Source organism: Salvelinus fontinalis, chromosome 7 (assembly GCF_029448725.1).
Source record: "Salvelinus fontinalis isolate EN_2023a chromosome 7, ASM2944872v1, whole genome shotgun sequence".
Taxonomy (NCBI): domain Eukaryota; kingdom Metazoa; phylum Chordata; class Actinopteri; order Salmoniformes; family Salmonidae; genus Salvelinus; species Salvelinus fontinalis.
In genome coordinates, this window is record NC_074671.1 from 8,074,268 (window position 1) to 8,097,939 (window position 23,672).

The 23,672-nt window shown below is 46.4% G+C and overlaps 1 protein-coding gene across 1 annotated transcript in view; it reads right to left on the bottom strand.

Annotated features, from left to right (window-relative positions):
• The window catches only part of LOC129858884 (collagen alpha-1(XI) chain-like), a 269,909-nt gene that overhangs the window by 113,594 nt on the left and 132,643 nt on the right, over positions 1–23,672 (bottom strand). Inside the window, 12 exon segments of the mRNA XM_055928121.1 lie at positions 6,311–6,364; positions 6,848–6,901; positions 9,905–9,949; positions 10,100–10,153; positions 10,261–10,305; positions 10,667–10,720; positions 12,952–13,005; positions 13,297–13,404; positions 13,524–13,577; positions 20,490–20,534; positions 20,638–20,691; positions 20,853–20,897. Coding sequence (XP_055784096.1) covers positions 6,311–6,364; positions 6,848–6,901; positions 9,905–9,949; positions 10,100–10,153; positions 10,261–10,305; positions 10,667–10,720; positions 12,952–13,005; positions 13,297–13,404; positions 13,524–13,577; positions 20,490–20,534; positions 20,638–20,691; positions 20,853–20,897 — 666 coding nt within the window.

Below are 23,672 nucleotides of genomic sequence, written 5' to 3' on the forward strand. Positions count from 1 at the left end.
TGGATGGGTCCATACCCACTGTCTAGAACCTGACTGGGAGGATGGGTCCATACACACTGTCTAGAGTCTGACTGGGAGGATGGGTCCATGCCCACTGCCTAGAGTCTGACTGGGAGGATGGGTCCATACCCACTGTCTAGAGTCTGACTGGGAGGATGGGTCCATACCCACTGTCTAGAACCTGACTGGGAGGATGGTTCCATACCCACTGTCTAGAGTCTGACTGTGAGGATGGGTCCATGCCCACTGTCTAGAACCTGACTGGGTGGATGGGTCCATACCCACTGTCTAGAACCTGACTGGGAGGATGGGTCCATACCCACTGTCTAGAGTCTGACTGGGAGGATGGGTCCATACCCACTGTCTAGAGTCTGACTGGGAGGATGGGTCCATACCCACTGTCTAGAGTCTGACTGGGAGGATGGGTCCATACCCACTGTCTAGAGCCTGACTGGGAGGATGGGTCCATGCCCACTGTCTAGAACCTGACTGGGTGGATGGGTCCATACCCACTGTCTAGAACCTGACTGGGTGGATGGGTCCATGCCCACTGTCTAGAACCTGACTGGGTGGATGGGTCCATACCCACTGTCTAGAACCTGACTGGGAGGATGGGTCCATACCCAATGTCTAGAACCTGACTGGGAGGATGGGTCCATACCCACTGTCTAGAGTCTGACTGTGAGGATGGGTCCATGCCCACTGTCTAGAACCTGACTGGGTGGATGGGTCCATACCCACTGTCTAGAGTCTGACTGGGAGGATGGGTCCATGCCCACTGTCTAGAACCTGACTGGGTGGATGGGTCCATACCCACTGTCTAGAACCTGACTGGGTGGATGGGTCCATGCCCACTGTCTAGAACCTGACTGGGTGGATGGGTCCATACCCACTGTCTAGAGTCTGACTGGGAGGATGGGTCCATACCCACTGTCTAGAACCTGACTGGGAGGATGGGTCCATACCCACTGTCTAGAGCCTGACTGGGAGGATGGGTCCATACCCACTGTCTAGAACCTGACTGGGTGGATGGGTCCATACCCACTGTCTAGAGTCTGACTGGGAGGATGGGTCCATACCCACTGTCTAGAGTCTGACTGGGTGGATGGGTCCACACCCACTGTCTAGAACCTGACTGGGTGGATGGGTCCATACCCACTGTCTAGAGTCTGACTGGGTGGATGGGTCCATACCCACTGTCTAGAGCCTGACTGGGAGGATGGGTCCATACCCACTGTCTAGAGCCTGACTGGGAGGATGGGTCCATACCCACTGTCTAGAACCTGACTGGGAAGATGGGTCCATACCCACTGTCTAGAGCCTGTGAGACAAGAACATTTTATTACTGTGATCAATTCTGCTTTTACTCGCTCCCCCAGCCTGTTACCAGGTAATAAAACCAACACCTCAGCTAATATATCACTTGGGTGGTAGAACAACACATTGAGAGAAACAGTTTATGACTGGGAGCCCCCCCCCCCCCATCCAAGGAGCTGTAAGCAACTTTTACTGCCCTGTGAGGTGGATACAATTGAGAGAGATGAATGCAAAGCTATGCTGCATAAACTCTAAAGGAGAACAGTGGGACATGCAGAGAGACACTGTGGATCGTGTTAAAGGTAATCCTCCACGGTGTTCCATGCTGTTATGACGTTATGCTTGTTAAAATACAGAATCAGTCTATTCGACTGTAACTTAGTTCATTTAAGTTCTGGAACAGTTGAGAGAAGCTGGCTGTCTGGTGCTATTTACTGTTTTCCACAATGACCTGGGAAGCAGGGTTGGAGTCAATTCAAATTAAAGGCAGTCAATTCAGGAAGCAAACTTAAATTCCAATTCAGTAATTGAACATTCAATAAAGTAGAAGCTGTTTCTATCAAAAGTTTTTATAGAGAACCAGAGAGAGACAGAGAGAGACAGAGAGAGAGACAGAGAGTACACCGTGGCAGAATACCTGACCACTGTGACTGACCCAAACTTAAGGAAAGCTTTGACTATGTACAGACTCAGTGAGCATAGCCTCGCTATTGAGAAAGGCCGCCGTAGGCAGACATGGCTCTCAAGAGAAGACAGGCTATGTGCACACTGCCCACAAAATGAGGTGGAAACTGAGCTGCACTTCCTAACCTCCTGCCCAATGTATGACCATATTAGAGACACATATTTCCCTCAGATCACACAGACCCACAAAGAATTCGAAAACAAATCCAATTTTGATAAACTCCCATATCTACTGGGTGTAATTCCACAGTGTGCATCACAGCAGCAAGATTTGTGACCTGTTGCCACAAGAAAAGGGCAACCAGTGAAGAACAAACACCATTGTAAATACAACCCATATTTATGCTTATTTATTTTCCCTTGTGTACTTTAACCATTTGTACATTGTTACAACACTGTATATATACAATATGACATTTGTGATGTCTTTATTGTTTTGAAACTTCTGTATGTGTAATGTTTACTGTTAATTTTTATTGTTCATTTAACTTTTGTATATTATCTACCTCACTTGCTTTGGCATGTTAACACATGTTTCCCATGCCAATAAAGCCCCTTGAATTGAATTTAATTGAATTGACAGAGAGAGAACCAGAGAGAGAACCAGAGAGAGAGACATAGAGAGACAGATAGAGAGACAGACAGGGAGACAGACAGGGAGAGAGACAGAGAGAGAGACAGACAGGGAGAGAGACAGAGAGAGACAGAGAGAGACAGAGAGAGAGACAGAGAGAGACAAAGAGAACCAGAGAGAGAGACAGAGAGAACCAGAGAGAACCAGAGAGAGACAGAAAGAGACAGAGATACAGAGAGAGCGAGACAGAGAGAACCAGAGAGAACCAGAGAGAGACAGAAAGAGACAGAGAAACAGAGAGAGCGAGACAGAGAGAACCAGAGAAAGACAGAGAGGGAGACAAAGAGGGACAGAGAGGGATCCAGCTGGTCCTGGGGCTGAGTTCACAAACCTGTTCTACTAACACACTGAAGCCTCAGGACCAGAACATCCAAACAATCAGGATAAACCAAATTACAACACAGTCAAAACAAAACGATATTGCTTATTGGGAAACACAACCACAAACACAAAGCAAAATGCAGTGCTATCTGGCCCTAAATCGACAGTACACTGTGGCTAAATATTTGACCATGGTTACTGATTAAAACCATAGAAAAACCTTGACAAAGTACAGGCTCAGTGAGCACAGCCTTGCCATTGAGAATGGTAGACACAGGAAAACCTGGCTCCCTGTAGAGGAAAGGCTGTGCAACCACTGCACAACAGCAGAACCTGAGACAGAGCTGCATTTCATGACAAAATGTAAAAAATATAAAACAATTAGAGAGTGTCATTTCCCCAAATTTCAATAAGGTTTCAAAAGACCTCTCTGATGAGGATAGGCTACCCGTCCTGTTGGGGGAGGACGCAGAGAGCTGTGGGTTGGCAGCGCACTACATTGCTGCCTGCCATAAGTTGAGGGACAGTGTCTGACAGACCAATCAACCTGCACATGTACTCTACTGTATGCTTATTGTTATTGTTGAATGTAAGGTTATTCTGACACTTGGTTATTGTTGTTACTGTTGTCCCAGTGACAATTTTGATTCTCATTTTTATTTTTATATTGTAAATATCCAAAATAAACTTTAGCAATATGTACATTGTTACGTCATGCCAATAAAGCAAATTTTATTGAATTGAGAGATAGAACCAGAGAGAGACAGAGCGAGACAGAGCGAGACAGAGAGAGAGAGACAGAGAGAGAGAGAGAGAGACAGAGAGAGAGAGAGCGAGAGAGAGAGAGCGAGAGGGGGCGAGACAGAGAGAACCAGAGAGAGACAGAGAGCGAGACAGAGAGAGAGAGAGACAGAGAGAGAGAGACAGAGAGAGAGACAGAGAGAGAGAGAGAGAGAGAGAGAGAGAGAGAGAGAGAGACAGAGAGAGAGAGAGAGAGAGAGACAGAGAGAGAGAGAGACAGAGAGAGAGAGACAGAGAGAGAGACAGAGAGAGAGACAGAACATTTTGAGTTTTTGTCTTTCTTTAAGGATACATCCTCATTTCATTAAAACCTCACAACCCCCCACCCCTAAAAAGCAAATATCCCCTGTACTGCATACTAACCTTGCCCTCTACCCCACGACACAAAACCACACATCACAATAACCCAAACCTCACCACTTCTACAACCGTATATCCAAAACATCTTCCCCAGCTATACAGACAGCCCCCCCAAAACACCATATCTCCTGAAACATCTTTCCCAGCTATACAGACAGCCCCCCCAAAACACCATATCTCCTGAAACATCTTCCCCAGCTATACAGACAGCCCCCCCACACACCATATCTCCTGAAACATCTTCCCCAGCTATACAGACAGCCCCCCCAACACACCATATCTCCTGAAACATCTTCCCCAGCTGTACAGACAGCCCCGCCAACACACCATATCTCCTGAAACATCATCCCCAGCTATACAGACAGCCCCCCCAACACACCATATCTCCTGAAACATCTTCCCCAGCTATACAGACAGCCCCCCCAACACATCTCCTGAAACATCTTCCCCAGCTATACAGACAGCCCCCCCCCCCAACACACCATATCTCCTGAAACATCTTCCCCAGCTATACAGACAGCCCCCCCAACACACCATATCTCCTGAAACATCTTCCCCAGCTATACAGACAGCCCCCCCAACACACCATATCTCCTGAAACATCTTCCCCAACTATACAGACATCCCCCCCCAACACACCATATCTCCTGAAACATCTTCCCCAGCTATACAGACAGCCCCCTAACACACCATATCTCCTGAAACATCTTCCCCAGCTATACAGACAGCCCCCCCAACACACCATATCTCCTGAAACATCTTCCCCAGCTGGACAGACAGCCCCCCCAACACATCTCCTGAAACATCTTCCCCAGCTATACAGACAGCCCCCCCAACACACCATATCTCCTGAAACATCTTCCCCAGCTATACAGACAGCCCCCCCAACACATCTCCTGAAACATCTTCCCCAGCTATACAGACAGCCCCCCCAACACATCTCCTGAAACATCTTCCCCAGCTATACAGACAGCCCCCCCAACACATCTCCTGAAACATCTTCCCCAGCTATACAGACAGCCCCCCCAACACATCTCCTGAAACATCTTCCCCAGCTATACAGACAGCCCCCCCAACACAACTCCTGAAACATCTTCCCCAGCTATACAGACAGCCCCCCCAACACATCTCCTGAAACATCTTCCCCAGCTATACAGACAGCCCCCCCAACACATCTCCTGAAACATCTTCCCCAGCTATACAGACAGCCCCCCCAACACATCTCCTGAAACATCTTCCCCAGCTATAGAGACAGCCCCCCCAACACATCTCCTGAAACATCTTCCCCAGCTATACAGACAGCCCCCCCAACACATCTCCTGAAACATCTCCACACTTTTTATCATTCTATAGAAGTCAAACTCAACCCTAAGGCGCGCAGAGACCATCCTATTAAACAATAGTAAAGGATCTGTTATCCCCCGACCTTTGACCCTGTTCCGCCTTGTTAGCCAAATAGCCAACTTCGCCTGAGCAAACAGAAAATTCAACAACACAGAATAAATCAGAAAACATGTCTAAAAACCTGTTTTTGCTTTGGGATATTGTGTGTAGTGGGAAAAAAATGATTGAATACATTTTAGAATAAGGCTGTAACCTAACAAAATGTAAAAAAAGGTCAATGGGTCTGAATACTTTCCGTAGGAACTCTACTGTATTTGCTTTGTTCTACTGTATTTTAGTCAATGCGAATCCAACATTGCTCGTCTTAATATTTATATATTTCTTAATTCCATTCTTTTACTTTTAGATGTGTGTGTATTGTTGTGAATTGTTAGATATTACTGCACTGTTGGAGCTAGGATCACAGAGCATTTCTCTACACCCGCAATATGTGTATGTGACCAATAACATTTAATTTGATTTGATTGAATTCAACATTTGATTGGCTATAGAGATTCCCATCCAAATCTGAGGTGTTTAACCAGAGGAGAAGGTCTGTGTGTCTGCAGACTAACAGTGAGCTATCCAACACCTGAGCTCCTGCTGCTATAAAACCATGCAGACTTGAGGTGACAAATCCATCCAGGTGTGAAAAAGTTGACTCGTCAGGAAAGGGTTTTCCCGCCAGCCGAGAGAGCAGAGGCAGTCTTACGTTCCACACCTGGCAGGAAGTGTCTGTCCGAGTCCACTGGCCAGGTGAGCCCAGGTGTGTGACGGCTCTAACGAGGGGGCGTGGACTGGAACACTCACCGTCTCTCCTCGCTGCCCAGGGTGTCCGGGCAACCCGTCTTTCCCAGGTGGTCCCTGTGAACCACACAGAGAACAGAGACACTATCAACGTCTGATACGTGAACGAGGGGGAACACCTTCTCCACATCTAACGGAGGTTTCTCGTAGTATTCGTGGGTGTGTTGACCAAATGTAATCAGTTTTCTTGTTCTATTACAAATACATGGAAAATATATGAAAATATAAGTATTTTTAAACTAAAACCTGTCCGTCCTCCACAGTAATGCCTTGTTCTGTTTTGGAGCAAAGCGGAAACTGGGTTGACTATCGGCCGGGGTTAAGGCGAAACTATGAATCAAGCACAAATCAATAGGAGGAAATGAACACTTGTCTTCTGGCTAGAGGATGATGAGAAACAGGGTTCTGCTTCAGTGACAGTAATGATTACAACACCCAAATCAGTGAAACGGCCCAGATACGTAGCCCACCCTATACAACTGCATTGCTTTCCTTGAACCTGGAAATGTGACCATGACACTGGGCTGAGAGGATACTTACAGGGGGGCCCTTTGGTCCTGAGAACCCGACGGGGCCCTGTGGTCCTTGAGGTCCCTGGAATAACCAGAGAGACAATCAGAGAATGGAAGTGGGGGGTGCGGCGGTATTGTGTGTGTGTGGGGGGGGGGGGGGGCAGTCTGAGTCTTAGCAATGAGATGCTCCTAATAGTAGTGTGGCAGACAATAAGACGTTTTGCTCGCCTCAGAGGTTATGCTGCTGCCTGATCTGATGTGGCTGGACATGGTTGGGTGGGTGCTGTTGGTTGTGGTGTAGTAGGGTGTGGTGTAGTAGGGTGTGGTGTAGTAGGGTGTAGTGTAGTAGGGTGTAGTGTAGTAGGGTGTGGTGTAGTAGGGTGTGGTGTAGTAGGGTGTAGTAGGGTGTAGTGGGGTGTGGTGTAGTAGGGTGAATTGTAGTAGGGTGTGGTGTAGTAGGGTGTGGTGTAGTAGGGTGTGGTGTAGTAGGCTGTGGTGTAGTAGGGTGTGGTGTAGTAGGGTGTAGTGGGCTGTGGTGTAGTAGGGTGTGGTGTAGTAGGGTGTGGTGTAATGGGCTGTGGTGTAGTAGGGTGTGGTGTAGTAGGGCGTGGTGTAGTGGGGTGTGGTGTAGTAGGGTGTGGTGTAGTAGGGTGTGGTGTAGTGGGGTGTGGTGTAGTAGGGTGTGGTGTAGTAGGGTGTGGTGTAGTAGGGTGTGGTGTAGTAGGGTGTGGTTTAGTAGGGTGTGGTGTAGTGGGTGTGGTGTAGTAGGGTGTGGTGGGGTGTGGTGTAGTAGGGTGTGGTGTAGTGGGGTGTGGTGTAGTAGGGTGTGGTGTAGTAGGGTGTGGTGTAGTAGGGTGTGGTGTAGTAGGGTGTGGTGTAGTAGGGTGTGGTGTAGTGTAGTAGGGTGTAGTGGGCTGTGGTGTAGTAGGATGTGGTTTAGTAGGGTGTGGTGGGGTGTGGTGGGGTGTGGTGTAGTAGGGTGTGGTGTAGTAGGGTGTAGTGGGCTGTGGTGTAGTAGGATGTGGTTTAGTAGGGTGTAGTAGGGTGTGGTGTAGTAGGGTGTGGTGTAGTAGGGTGTGGTGTAGTAGGGTGTGGTGTAGTAGCCTGTGGTGTAGTAGGGTGTGGTGTAGTGGGGTGTGGTGTAGTAGGGTGTAGTGGGCTGTGGTGTAGTAGGATGTGATTTAGTAGGGTGTGGTGGGGTGTGGTGTAGTAGGGTGTGGTGTAGTAGGGTGTGGTGTAGTAGGATGTGGTGTAGTAGAGTGTGGTGGGGTGTGGTGTAGTAGGGTGTAGTGGGCTGTGGTGTAGTAGGATGTGGTTTAGTAGGGTGTGGTGGGGTGTGGTGTAGTAGGGTGTGGTGTAGTAGGGTGTAGTAGGGTGTGGTGTAGTAGGGTGTAGTAGGGTGTGGTGTAGTAGGGTGTAGTAGGGTGTAGTGTAGTAGGGTGTGGTGTAGTAGGGTGTGGTGTAGTAGGGTGTGGTGTAGTAGGGTGCAGTGTAGTAGGGTGTAGTAGGGTGTGGTGTAGCAGGGTGTAGTAGGGTGTGGTGTAGTAGGGTGTGGTGTAGTAGGGTGTGGTGTAGTAGCCTGTGGTGTAGTAGCCTGTGGTATAGTGTGGTGTAGTAGGGTGTGGTGTAGTAGGGTGTGGTGTAGTAGGATGTGGTGTAGTAGGGTGTAGTAGGGTGTGGTGTAGCAGGGTGTAGTAGGGTGTAGTAGGATGTGGTTTAGTAGGGTGTGGTGTAGTAGGGTGTGGTGTAGTAGGGTGTGGTGTAGTAGGGTGTGGTGTAGTAGGGTGTGGTGTAGTAGGGTGTAGTGTAGTAGGGTGTGGTGTAGTAGGGTGTGGTGTAGTAGGGTGTAGTAGGGTGTAGTAGGATGTGGTTTAGTAGGGTGTGGTGGGGTGTGGTGTAGTAGGGTGTAGTGTAGTAGGGTGTGGTGTAGTAGCCTGTGGTATAGTAGCCTGTGGTGTAGTAGGGTGTGGTGTAGTAGGGTGTGGTGTAGTAGGGTGTGGTGTAGTAGGATGTGGTGTAGTAGGGTGAAGTAGGGTGTGGTGTAGTAGGGTGTGCTGTAGTAGGGTGTGGTGTAGTAGGGTGTGGTGTAGTAGGCTGTGGTGTAGTAGGGTGTGGTGTAGTAGGGTGTGTTGTAGTAGGGTATGGTGTAGTAGGGTGTGGTGTAGTAGGGTGTGGTGTAGTAGGGTGTAGTGTAGTAGGGTGTGGTGTAGTAGGGTGTGGTGTAGTAGGGTGTAGTAGGGTGTGGTGTAGTGGGGTGTGGTGTAGTAGGGTGTAGTGTAGTAGGGTGTGGTGTGGTAGGGTGTGGTAGGGTGTGGTGTAGTAGGGTGTGGTGTAGTAGGGTGTGGTGTAGTAGGGTGTGGTGTAGTATGGTCTGGTGTAGTAGGGTGTGGTGTAGTAGGGTGTGGTGTAGTAGGGTGTGGTGTAGTATGGTCTGGTGTAGTAGGGTGTGGTGTAGTAGGGTGTGGTGTAGTAGGGTGTGGTGTAGTAGGGTGTGGTGTAGTAGGGTGTGGTGTAGTAGGGTGTGGTGTAGTAGGGTGTGGTGTAGTAGGGTGTGGTGTAGTATGGTCTGGTGTAGTAGGGTGTGGTGTAGTAGGGTATGGTGTAGTAGGGTCTGGTGTAGTAGGGTGTGGTGTAGTAGGGTATGGTGTAGTAGGGTGTGGTGTAGTAGGGTATGGTGTAGTAGGGTCTGGTGTAGTAGGGTGTGGTGTAGTAGGGTGTGGTGTAGTAGGGTGTGGTGTAGTAGGGTGTGGTGTAGTAGGGTGTGGTGTAGTAGGGTGTGGTGTAGTAGGGTGTGGTGTAGTGTAGCTTCCTTGCTTCCATTGGTGAAAACCACGTGTCCAGGTCTGCCCTTCCTCCTCCTTTATTCCAACAGACAGGCAGTCAGACAGGCAGTCAGACAGGCAGTCAGACAAGCAGTCAGACAGGCAGTCAGACAGGCAGTCAGAACTACCCTGTGAACATCACAGGTTTAACTGCTTAACTGCTTCTTATTCCAAGCCTTTTCATAGTTCATTATTGATGGCTCAGCCCCATACCCCGGACCATAACCCATCCCCCCTTGGAAGCAGTGCCTTATGGGACTTACTCTCTCACCAGGCGGGCCAGGTGGGCCATCGTTGCCCGCGGTGCCCTGCGGAACACAACAGACAGGAAATCAGCATCAGATGTTCTACTGTTTCCCATAGTGGACACCGTAATAAATGACACATCGTTTACATAGATATTACCAGTTATACACTGTAGGTATTACCATGTCTTTGTAAATGAAGAGTGTAGTTACCTTAGGTCCTGGCTTGCCTGTTGAACCTCTAGCACCCCGACCACCTCGTGGCCCCTGTGAGACAGGGGAGGACAAAGCTCAGAATACACACTGACATGAGATCAGGTAAAGACTTCATAGAAATACTGAACGTGAAAAGACTATGAGGAAGGAGGACATACTGTTGGACCTCTTTGTCCCCTTGGACCGGTTTTGCCCGCAACGCCCTTTGGAAGAACAGACAAGTGTAAGACATTTTAATTGAAACAGAAACCTCAAGATCAATCCAGCCTAAACCTCCTCAGTAAGTTGTTCTCAAAACAACTCTCCAGGTCTGTGCTAAAACACTTCGAGGTGAGTGTGCCTTTCTTTCTGTTGAAGATTGCAAAGCAAAGCATTGAAAACAAAGAATAGTTTGTCATCATCTTTTTCATCTCTTTCACATTGATTCTCGGAGGTTGTATTTTGTACAAAGTCATCAATCAAATGCTTTTGTAACAGGAATCAACTTCCTTTGGGTTGTGTTATGATACAGCGTGTGTGAGTGCCATACAGAAACAGAAACAGGAACGGGAATAATTATTTTACCCTGGCTCCTTTCTCTCCGTTGGACCCTGGGAAGCCTGGGAAGCCGCTGGAACCCTGCAGATCAACGAGAAAAAATGGCGGGTCAGGAATCATTATATCCATGTAATGAGGAATTATTTGAGAGGGTTTTTGCTTTCATTTGTTGTTGTTGTTGACTGTCAACCTCTATTAGTATATAGGAGACACAGAGAGCTCCGTCATATGATGAGTCTGTACCCAGCCGGCACCGTGCCAATGGACAGACAACAGACAACACAGACACCAGACAACACAGACAACAGACAACACAGACGACACCGACAGCAGACAACACAGACAACAGACAACACAGACAACAGACAACACAGACAACACAGACAACAGACAACACAGACAACACAGCCACAGACAACACAGACAACAGACAACACAGACAACACCGACAGCAGACAACACCGACAACACAGACAACAGACAACACAGACAACACAGCCACCAGACAACACAGACAACAGACAACACAGACAACACAGACAACAGACAACACAGACAACACAGACAACACAGACAACACAGCCACCACAGACAACACAGACAACACAGACAGCAGACAACACAGACAACACATACAACACAGACAACACAGACAACAGACAACACAGACAACAGACAACAGACAACACAGACAGCAGACAACACAGACAACACAGACAACACAGACAACAGACAACACAGACAACACCGACAGCAGACAACACAGACAACAGATAACAGACAACACAGACAACACAGACAACAGACAACACAGACAACACCGACAGCAGACAACACAGACAACAGACAACACAGCCACCAGACACCAGACACCAGAATACTCCTCGGCTGAACGGTGACGGGCTCATGACATCACCATCAGAATAATAAGATACGAATGTGGTTCAAAACGTAGTTGACACGATGAGGAAATGAAACACAAACACAACGTACGCACACACACACACTCTCTCCCTTTCTTAGTGAAGACTTCAAAAATCACCATGTCTTTTGTGAACATTCTTTGAGATAACATTTTCACATGAGTAAATGGAACATGGAACAGACGCCAAACAACATCAAAAGAAAACCGCTGATTTGGGTAAAACATGTAAACAGACACACACACGGTTCTATGAAGAGATTCTGCTTTCTAATTATGGCTCTTTGTTGTGAAGGCGAGATTCAAAACTAGCTTCCCCGTGTACTTCAGTCGTGGTGTTCACAAAATGCATTCAAACATGAGATCGATCCAGCGTCCATCGCAAAGCTTTCAGCTATTTTCTAAGCCTGAATTCACAAAGTCATGTGATGGAAATAGATGGGGCCAAACACTCAAAGAGTTTGAAAGATTACAAATGTCTCACGATGAAACTGGCATATTTCTAAACCTAAAGGCTGTGCTTTCAGAAACCCATGGCAACACTTCAATAGTTCACTTTCTAAAAAAAAAAAAATCCAACTTCTGATAGCTCTCGGGCGTAAATTAGCCCTACAGAGTATGTATTAGACACCATCTCACGGAATGCCACATAATCTTCCAGCATAATGTTTGTAATCTTTTAATCCGTATTACCAGTGGTTTGCTGAACAGCATATTGCTGGATGTGGGAGGAAAGATAAGTAGTAGTGCATGTATTTCCTGTTAGGGGACGTGATATGATGCTAATTACCAAATCTACCTCTCTGTGTTTGACTGTAGATCACTGTAATTCTCAGTGTGCACCATCTAGGTCGCTGAGGACACCATATGCCTTGTTGGTTTCTGGGTGTAAGAAGAATTCTGAGTGAAACTGACAGTCACTATCAACAGTACCACCATATTGGATCATTGGTATCTGTTGAAAGGCAGATCATCCAATGGGACAACCCTGATGAAAAATCCCTGAATGTTCTTCAAGGAACAACCATGTCTGACATCAGGAATCTCCTTCCTGCTATCTAGAACCTAAAAGGATACTTCGGCTGTTCCTATTGGAGAACCCTTTGAAGAAACCCTTTTTTGGTTCCAGGTAGAACCCCTTTGAGTTCCATGTAGAGTCCTTTACACAAAGGGTTCTACATGGAACCCAAAATCGTTCTACCTGGAACCAAAAGGGGCTCTGCCTTGAACCAAATATAGTTCTCCTATGGGGACAGCCGAAGACCCCTTTTGGAACCCTTTGTAGGCGTTTGGTGTGTTTACTGAGATGAGCTGGGGTTTGTGGGATGCTTTTCATTAAAGTTTTCCCAGAAATCCTCATAGGCATCACAGAGTGGGTTTGTGTACATACCTTTGGTCCTTGTCTTCCTGGGTAGCCGGGTAACCCTGGAACACCCAGTTTTCCCTGAAGACAACAGAAAAGTCAACATAAACTAATATTTGAATGAGCACAATGTATTGGTAAACAGTCGTATATGAAGGTCGACTGACCGAAAGCTTAGAAATATGCATCTGACTGGAAGTAGGCGGGAAACTTATTCCTGTTTCAAACAGTTGTACTGTAAAATGGAATTCAAGTATTTCCACAGGCTTGGGGGATATGCTGCTAACAGATTGACCTCACAGGACAAAAAGGCATATGCTGCTAACAGATTGACCTCACAGGGCAAAGAGAGAGTGAGAATGAAGACTTTACCTTCTCTCCAGCACCCCCCATGGAGCCAGACTCTCCGTTGGGTCCTGCTCTTCCCTTAGGACCCTCAGGTCCTTCCTCACCACGGGGCCCAAGCATACCAAGCTCACCCTGAAGACATCCAACAGACGACAGATATGATATTATACCATTACTGTAGCCTATGGTGTAAAGTGTACCATACACATGACAATAATGGCTGAGTCGGTATCATTCAGTTGTCAACTCACCCTGTCACCTTTGAGACCCATGTCTCCCTTGAAACCAGGGAAACCGTCCTCACCCTGAAATCAGAGGGAACATCAATGAAAGGGTTACTTGTTTTATTGCTTTGTAGGAGATTAAATGGACCTCAGAGATTGAATAGACCTCAGAGATTGAATGGACCGCAGAGATTAAATGAACCGCAGAGATTAAATGGACCTCAGAGATTAAATGGACCTCAGAGATTAAATGGACCTCAGAGATTAAATGGACCTCAGAGATGAAATGGACCTCAGAGATTGAATGCACCGCAGAGATTAAATGGACCGCAGAGATTAAATGGACCGCAGAGATTAAATGGACCTCATAGATTAAATGGACCTCAGAGATTAAATGGACCTCAGAGATGAAATGGACCTCAGAGATTGAATGGACCTCAGAGATTGAATGGACCGCAGAGATTAAATGGACCGCAGAGATTAAATGGACCGCAGAGATTAAATGGACCTCATAGATTAAATGGACCTCAGAGATTAAATGGACCTTGTAGATTAAATGGACCTGGTAGATTAAATGGACCTCAGAGATTGAATGGACCGCAGAGATTAAATGGACCGCAGAGATTAAATGGACCTCATAGATTAAATGGACCTCAGAGATTAAATGGACCTCAGAGATTAAATGGACCGCAGAGATTAAATGGACCGCAGAGATTAAATGGACCTCAGAGATTAAATGGACCTCAGAGATTAAATGGACCTCAGAGATTAAATGGACCTCGTAGACTAAATGGACCTCGAAGATTGAATGGAACTCAGAGATTAAATGAACCTCAGAGATTAAATGGACCTCAGAGATTGAATGGACCTCAGAGATTAAATGGACCTCAGAGATGAAATGGACCTCAGAGATGAAATGGACCTCAGAGATTGAATGGACCGCAGAGATTAAATGGACCGCTGAGATTAAATGGACCGCTGAGATTAAATGGACCTCAGAGATTAAATGGACCTCAGAGATTAAATGGACCTCGTAGATTAAATGGACCTCAGAGATTGAATGGACCGCAGAGATTCAATGGACCGCAGAGATTAAATGGACCTCATAGATTAAATGGACCTCAGAGATTAAATGGACCTCAGAGATTAAATGGACCTCGGAGACTAAATGGACCTCGGAGATTAAATGGAACTCGGAGATTGAATGGACCTCAGAGATTAAATGGACCTCAGAGATTGAATGGACTTCAGAGATTGAATGGACCTCAGAGATTGAATAGACCTCAGAGATTGAAAAGACCTCAGAGATTGAATAGACCTCAGAGATTGAATAGACCTCAGAGATTGAATAGACCTCAGAGATTGAATGGACCTCAGAGATTAAATGGACCTCAGAGATTAAATGGACCTCAGAGATTAAATGGACCTCAGAGATTGAATGGACCTCAGAGATTAAATGGACCTCAGAGATTAAATAAACCTCAGAGATTAAATGAACCTCAGAGATTGAATGGACCTCATAGATTAAATGGACCTCAGAGATTAAATGGACCTCAGAGATTAAATGGACCTCATAGATTAAATGGACCTCATAGATTAAATGGACCTCAGAGATTAAATGGACCTCAGAGATTAAATGGACCTCAGAGATTGAATGGACCTCATAGATTAAATGGACCTCAGAGATTAAATGGACCTCAGAGATTAAATGGACCTCAGAGATGAAATGGACCTTTAAGTAACTGTCGTTATGTGTAAGGGATCATGGGAATTCACTATGCCTTTAGCTTGTGCATAATTGTAACCTAATTGCCGTGGCAGAGTATCTTTGGATACATTTATTTTTAAAAGATAATTTTTGTTTTAATCTAATAGCAACGCTAGACATGTCTATGAATCTGGACTGTAGCTTTCCATTATGAAACAGGGAACCTCATTTGATACGTCTGTATGCCATGAAGACTAGTGTCATCTGGTGGCCAAGGAGAGGAATGACACGGCATGTGCACAAGAGCAACAGCCACTGCTCTGTCTTTATTATGCTGCTATAGGGACGTGTGCTTGAGCATTAGAAAACATGGTGGATGAGTTAACAAGAGAATAAGGAAACCTCCCTTTGTCCCTTTCACCCTCTGTTCTCTCCATCCATCTGTCTCTCACTTCTCTGTCGCTCACTGTCTCCTTTCCCTCTGTTCTCTGTCTCTCACTTCTCTGTCGCTCACTGTCTCCTTTCTCTCTGTTCTCTGTCGCTCACTGTCTCCTTTCCCTCTGTTCTCTGTCTCTCTCTGTTCTCTGTCTCCTACTGTCTCCTTTCTCTCTGTTCTCTGTCTCTCACTGTCTCTCTATCTGTTCTCTGTCTCTCACTGTCTCCTTTCTATCTGTTCTCTGTCTCTCACTGTCTCCTTTCTCTCTGTTCTCTGTCTCTCACTGTCTTTCTATCTGTTATCTGTCTCTCACTGTCTCCTTTCTCTCTGTTCTCTGTCTCCCACTGTCTCCTTTCTCTCTGTTCTCTGTCTCTCACTGTCTCCTTTCTATCTGTTCTCTGTCTCTCACTGTCTCCTTTCTCTCTGTTCTCTGTCTCTCAATGTCTCCTTTCTCTCTGTTCTCGGTCTCTGTCTCTCTGTTCTCGGTCTCTCACTGTCTCCTTTCTCTCTGTTCTCTGTCTCTCAATGTCTCCTTTCTCTCTGTTCTCTGTCTCTCACTGTCTCCTTTCTCTCTGTTCTCTGTCTCTCTATTCTCGGTCTCTGTCTCCCACTGTCTCCTTTCTCTCTGTTCTCTGTCTCTCACTGTCTCTCTCTCTCTGTCTCCCACTGTCTCCTTTCTCTCTGTTCTCTGTCTCTCACTGTCTCTCTCTCTCTGTCTCCCACTGTCTCCTTTCTCTCTGTTCTCTGTCTCTCACTGTCTCTCTCTCTCTGTCTCCCACTGTCTCCTTTCTCTCTGTTCTCTGTCTCTCACTGTCTCTCTCTCTCTGTCTCTCACTGTCTCCTTTCTCTCTGTTCTCTGTCTCTCACTGTCTCTCTCTCTCTGTCTCCCACTGTCTCCTTTCTCTCTGTTCTCTGTCTCTCACTGTCTCTGTCTCTCTCTGTTCTCTGTCCCCCACTGTCTCCTTTCTCTCTATTCTCTGTCTCTCACTGTCTCTGTCTCTCTCTGTTCTCTGTCCCCCACTGTCTCCTTTCTCTCTGTTTTCTGTCTCTCATTGCCTCGTTTCTCTCTGTTCTCTGTCTCCCACTGTCTCCTTTCTCTCTGTCTCTCACTGCCTAATTTCTCCCTGTTCTCTGTCTCCCACTGTCTCATTTCTCTCTGTTATCTGTCTCTCACTGTCTCTCTCTGTTCTCTGTCTTCCACTGTCTCTCTCTCTGTTCTCTGTCTCCCACTATCTCCTTTCTCTCTGTTCTCTGTCTCTCACTGTCTCTGTCTCTCTGTTCTCTGTCTCTCACTGTCTCTTTTCTCTCTGTCTCTCACTGCCTCATTTCTCTCTGTTCTCTGTCTCCCACTGTCTACCTCTCTGTTCTCTGTCTCCCACTATCTCCTTTCTCTTTGTTCTCTGTCTCTCACTGTCTCTGTCTCTCTGTTTTCTGTCTCTCACTGTCTACTTTCTCTCTGTCTCTCACTGCCTCCTTTCTCCCTCTTCTCTGTCTCTCACTGTCTCCTTTCTCTCTCTTCTCTGTCTCTCACTGTCTCCTTTCTCTCTGTTCTTTGTCTTTCACTGTCTCCTTTCTCTCTTCTCTGTCTATCACTGTCTCTCTATCTGTTCTCTGTCTCTCACTGTTTCCTTTCTCTCTGTTCTCTGTCTCTCACTGCCTCATTTCTCTCTGTTCTCTGTCTCCCACTGTCTCCTTACTCTGCTCTCTGTCTCTCACTGTCTCTCCCTCTGTTCTCTGTCGCTCACTGTCTCCTTTCTCTCTGTTCTCTGTCTCTCACTGTCTCCTTTCTCTCTGTTCTCTGTCTCTCACTGTCTTTCTCTCAGTTCTCTGTCTCTCGCTGTCTCTCTATCTGTTCTCTGTCTCCCACTGTCTCTCTCTCTATTCTCTGTCTCTCACTGCCTCCTTTCTATCTGTTCTCTGTCTCTCACTGTCTCCTTTCTCTCTGTTCTCTGTCTCTCACTGTCTCCTTTCTCTCTGTTCTCTGTCTCCCACTGACTCTCTCTCTGTTCTCTGTCTCCCACTGTCTCCTTTCTCTCTGTTCTCTGTCTCTCACTGTCTCCTTTCTCTCTGTTCTCTGTCTCCCACTGTCTCTCTCTCTGTTCTCTGTCTTCCACTGTCTCCTTTCTCTCTGTTCTCTGTCTCCCACTGTCTCTCTCTCTGTTCTCTGTCTCCCACTGTCTCCTTTCTCTCTGTTCTCTGTCTCTCACTGTCTCTCTCTCTGTTTCTCACTGTCTCCTTTCTCTCTGTTCTCTGTCTCTCACTGTCTCCTTTCTCTCTGTTCTCTGTCTCTCACTGTCTCTGTCTCTCTGTTCTCTGTCTCTCACTGTCTCCTTTCTCTCTGTTCTCGGTCTCTCACTGTCTCCTTTCTCTCTGTTCTCTGTCTCTCAATGTCTCCTTTCTCTCTGTTCTCTGTCTCTCACTGTCTCTCTCTCTCTGTCTCCCACTGTCTCCTTTCTCTCTGTTCTCTGTCTCTGTCTCTCTATGTTCTCTGTCCCCCACTGTCTCCTTTCTCTCTGTTTTCTGTCTCTCATTGCCTCGTTTCTCTCTGTTCTCTGTCTCCCACTGTCTCCTTTCTCTCTGTCTCTCACTGCCTAATTTCTCCCTGTTCTCTGTCTCCCACTGTCTCATTTCTCTCTGTTATCTGTCTCTCACTGTCTCTCTCTGTTCTCTGTCTTCCACTGTCTCTCTCTCTGTTCTCTGTCTCCCACTGTCTCTCTATCTGTTCTCTGTCTCCCACTGTCTCATTTCTCTCTGTTTTCTGTCTCTCACTGTCTACTTTCTCTCTGTCTCTCACTGCCTCCTTTCTCCCTCTTCTCTGTCTCTCACTGTCTCCTTTCTCTCTCTTCTCTGTCTCTCACTGGTTCCTTTCTCTCTGTTCTCTGTCTCTCACTGTCTCTGTCTCTCTGTTCTCTGTCTCTCACTGCCTCATTTCTCTCTGTTCTCTGTCTCCCACTGTCTCTCTATCTGTTCTCTGTCTCCCACTGTCTCATTTCTCTCTGTTTTCTGTCTCTCACTGTCTCTCTATCTGTCTCTCACTGCCTCATTTCTCTCTGTCTCTCACTGCCTCCTTTCTCTCTGTTCTCTGTCTCCCACTGCCTCCTTTCTCTCTGTTCTCTGTCTCTCACTGTCTCCTTTCTCTCTGTTCTCTGTCTCCCACTGTCTCCTTTCTCTCTGTTCTCTGTCTCCCACTGTCTCCTTTCTCTCTGTTCTCTGTCTCCCACTGTCTCCTTTCTCTCTGTTCTCTGTCTCCCACTGTCTCCTTTCTCTCTGTTCTCTGTCTCCCACTGCCTCCTTTCTCTCTGTTCTCTGTCTCTCACTGTCTCCTTTCTCTCTGTTCTCTGTCTCTCACTGCCTCATTTCTCTCTGTTCTCTGTCTCTCACTGTCTCATTTCTCTCTGTTCTCTGTCTCTCACTGTCTCCTTTCTCTCTGTTCTGTCTCCCACTGTCTCTCTCTGTTCTCTGTCTCCCACTGTCTCCTCTCTCTCTGTTCTCTGTCTCCCACTGTCTCCTTTCTCTCTGTTCTCTGTCTCTCACTGTCTCATTTCTCTCTGTTCTCTGTCTCCCACTGTCTCCTTTCTCTCTGTTCTCTGTCTCTCACTGTCTCATTTCTCTCTGTTCTCTGTCTCTCACTGTCTCTCTATCTGTTCTCTGTCTCTCACTGTCTTTCTCTCTGTTCTCTGTCTCTCACTGTCTCTCTCTGTTCTCTGTCTCTCACTGTCTCCTTTCTCTCTGTTCTCTGTCTCTCACTGTCTCCTTTCTCTCTGTTCTCTGTCTCTCACGGTCTCCTTTCTCTCTGTTCTCTGTCTCCCACTGTCTCCTTTCTCTCTGTTCTCTGTCTCTCATTGCCTCCTTTCTCTCTGTTCTCTTTCTCTCACTGCCTCTTTTATCTCTGCTCTCTGTCTCCCACTGTCTCCTTTATCTCTGCTGTTGTTCTCTGAGTCTCTCTGTGCAGTCTGTCACCTGTTTGTGTCTCTTCTCCTCCTAACACATAATGCAGGTGTGTGTGTGTGCTCCCAGAGCAGTTAAACCATGTTTTATGTTTCACAACAAGCCCTCACCTCTGGGATGGTGTGCATTCATTTTCTATTCAGAACCAACACCACCTTCCTTCCTCAAGGTTTTGGCATTGCATTAAAACCTCAACATAAGTTCATTTAAAACCTAACTTCAGTAATGACCCTGATATCCATGGTGTTACTGTTGTAAAAACAAAACTTTAATAGTGGATCAGCATCATGCTCTTGGTTTTCAATTCTATTAATGTGTTCATACAAAGAGGATGTTGTAATACAGTTAGGAGTAGTGGGGATATATTGGACTGCAGAAAGACTTTGTGACAGGACTTTGTTAATGGGACAACCCTGATGAAAAATCCTTGAAGGTTCTTCAAGGAACAACCATGTCTGTCTGACATCAGGAAACTCCTTCCTACACTCTTAGAAAAAAAGGTGCTATCTAGAACCTAAAAGGGTTCTTCGGCTGTTTCTATTGGAGAACCCTTTGAAGAACCCTGTTTGGTTCCAGGTAGAACCCCTTTGAGTTCTATGTAGAGTCCTTGACACAAAGGGTTCTACATGGAACCCAACATAGTTCTACCTGGAACCAAATGGGGTTCTGCCTTGAACCAAAAATAGTTACCCTATGGGGACAGCTGAAGAACCCTTTTGGAACCCTTTTGTCTAAGAGTGTAGTCGTTTTGGACTGCATGACGTCTTTGTGACAGGACTTTTTGAGGGAACGTTGTGTTCAGCTCATTGGTCAGATAGGTCAGTGCTAGGAATCACAACATTCTTACACACAATAGCAGCAGGAATACAAAGCGTCATATTTTGAAAAGAGGAAGCTTTACCTTCTCTCCCTTTCCACCCTTCAGCCCACGAACGCCATCAGCACCCTAATAGACACAGAGGAAACTGACCATAATTACCAACCTGACACGACGTCCCACGCCTTAAGGATGTTACTGAACATCACCTGGGTGAGCTACAACACCATACCTTGACACCACGATGACCGGGATAACCAATAAGACCTGGGGAACCTGCCTGGCCCTGGAGGAAGAGAAGACAGAGAGAGAGAGCACAATGTCTTCAGTAGTCTCTCAATAAGAGATATGTCATAAACCATTACAATTATTCTGTTTATGTATCACATGCAAAACAATTACATATAAATCAATTAATTAATAAACACATTAATTAATTGCACTTACGTAAGCTCCCTTCTCACCAGTTGGACCTTCTTTACCAGGATGGCCCTGTAAGAAAATAAATGACACAATGACTTTCCTCTACTATGGATGCTCTATGTTACGTAAACCAAGTCTGGACCACCTCGAGTCTAATGTCTCTATGGAAAACATGTGTACATCAGACTGTAGTGATGGAGGCTTTAAAAAGACATCTTGGATGGTGGTTTGTAGTTGAAGGGAGACATGTTGGATGGTGGTTTGTAGTTGAAGGGAGACATGTTGGATGGTGGTTTGTAGTTGAAGGGAGACATGTTGGATGGTGGTTTGTAGTTGAAGGGAGACATGTTGGATGGTGGTTTGTAGGTGAAGGGAGACATGTTGGTTTGTAGATGAAGGGAGACATGTTGGTTTGTAGTTGAAGGGAGACATGTTGGATGGTGGTTTGTAGTTGAAGGGAGACATGTTGGATGGTGGTTTGTAGATGAAGGGAGACATGTTGGATGGTGGTTTGTAGATGAAGGGAGACATGTTGGATGGTGGTTTGTAGATGAAGGGAGACATGTTGGATGGTGGTTTGTAGATGAAGGGAGACATGTTGGATGGTGGTTTGTAGTTGAAGGGAGACATGTTGGATGGTGGTTTGTAGATGAAGGGAGACATGTTGGATGGTGGTTTGTAGATGAAGGGAGACATGTTGGATGGTGGTTTGTAGATGAAGGGAGACATGTTGGATGGTGGTTTGTAGTTGAAGGGAGACATGTTGGTTTGTAGATGAAGGGAGACATGTTGGATGGTGGTTTGTAGATGAAGGGAGACATGTTGGATGGTGGTTTGTAGATGAAGGGAGACATGTTGGATGGTGGTTTGTAGTTGAAGGGAGACATGTTGGATGGTGGTTTGTAGATGGAGGGAGACATGTTGGATGGTGGTTTGTAGATGAAGGGAGACATGTTGGATGGTGGTTTGTAGATGAAGGGAGACATGTTGGATGGTGGTTTGTAGATGGAGGGAGACATGTTGGATGGTGGTTTGTAGTTGAAGGGAGACATGTTGGATGGTGGTTTGTAGTTGAAGGGAGACATGTTGGATGGTGGTTTGTAGTTGAAGGGAGACATGTTGGATGGTGGTTTGTAGATGGAGGGAGACATGTTGGTTTGTAGATGAAGGGAGACATGTTGGATGGTGGTTTGTAGATGAAGGGAGACATGTTGGATGGTGGTTTGTAGATGAAGGGAGACATGTTGGATGGTGGTTTGTAGGTGAAGGGAGACATGTTGGATGGTGGTTTGTAGGTGAAGGGAGACATGTTGGATGGTGGTTTGTAGTTGAAGGGAGACATGTTGGATGGTGGTTTGTAGTTGAAGGGAGACATGTTGGATGGTGGTTTGTAGTTGAAGGGAGACATGTTGGATGGTGGTTTGTAGTTGAAGGGAGACATGTTGGATGTTGGTTTGTAGTTGAAGGGAGACATGTTGGATGGTGGTTTGTAGTTGAAGGGAGACATGTTGGATGGTGGTTTGTAGATGAAGGGAGACATGTTGGATGGTGGTTTGTAGATGAAGGGAGACATGTTGGATGGTGGTTTGTAGATGAAGGGAGACATGTTGGATGGTGGTTTGTAGATGAAGGGAGACATGTTGGATGGTGGTTTGTAGTTGAAGGGAGACATGTTGGTTTGTAGATGAAGGGAGACATGTTGGATGGTGGTTTGTAGATGAAGGGAGACATGTTGGATGGTGGTTTGTAGGTGAAGGGAGACATGTTGGATGGTGGTTTGTAGTTGAAGGGAGACATGTTGGATGGTGGTTTGTAGTTGAAGGGAGACATGTTGGATGGTGGTTTGTAGTTGAAGGGAGACATGTTGGATGGTGGTTTGTAGTTGAAGGGAGACATGTTGGATGGTGGTTTGTAGTTGAAGGGAGACATGTTGGATGTTGGTTTGTAGTTGAAGGGAGACATGTTGGATGGTGGTTTGTAGTTGAAGGGAGACATGTTGGATGGTGGTTTGTAGATGAAGGGAGACATGTTGGATGGTGGTTTGTAGATGAAGGGAGACATGTTGGATGGTGGTTTGTAGATGAAGGGAGACATGTTGGATGGTGGTTTGTAGATGAAGGGAGACATGTTGGATGGTGGTTTGTAGTTGAAGGGAGACATGTTGGTTTGTAGATGAAGGGAGACATGTTGGATGGTGGTTTGTAGATGAAGGGAGACATGTTGGATGGTGGTTTGTAGATGAAGGGAGACATGTTGGATGGTGGTTTGTAGATGAAGGGAGACATGTTGGATGGTGGTTTGTAGTTGAAGGGAGACATGTTGGATGTTGGTTTGTAGTTGAAGGGAGACATGTTGGATGGTGGTTTGTAGTTGAAGGGAGACATGTTGGATGGTGGTTTGTAGATGAAGGGAGACATGTTGGATGGTGGTTTGTAGATGAAGGGAGACATGTTGGATGGTGGTTTGTAGATGAAGGGAGACATGTTGGATGGTGGTTTGTAGATGGAGGGAGACATGTTGGATGGTGGTTTGTAGTTGAAGGGAGACATGTTGGATGGTGGTTTGTAGTTGAAGGGAGACATGTTGGATGGTGGTTTGTAGTTGAAGGGAGACATGTTGGATGGTGGTTTGTAGATGAAGGGAGACATGTTGGATGGTGGTTTGTAGATGAAGGGAGACATGTTGGATGGTGGTTTGTAGTTGAAGGGAGACATGTTGGTTTGTAGATGAAGGGAGACATGTTGGATGGTGGTTTGTAGATGAAGGGAGACATGTTGGATGGTGGTTTGTAGATGAAGGGAGACATGTTGGATGGTGGTTTGTAGATGAAGGGAGACATGTTGG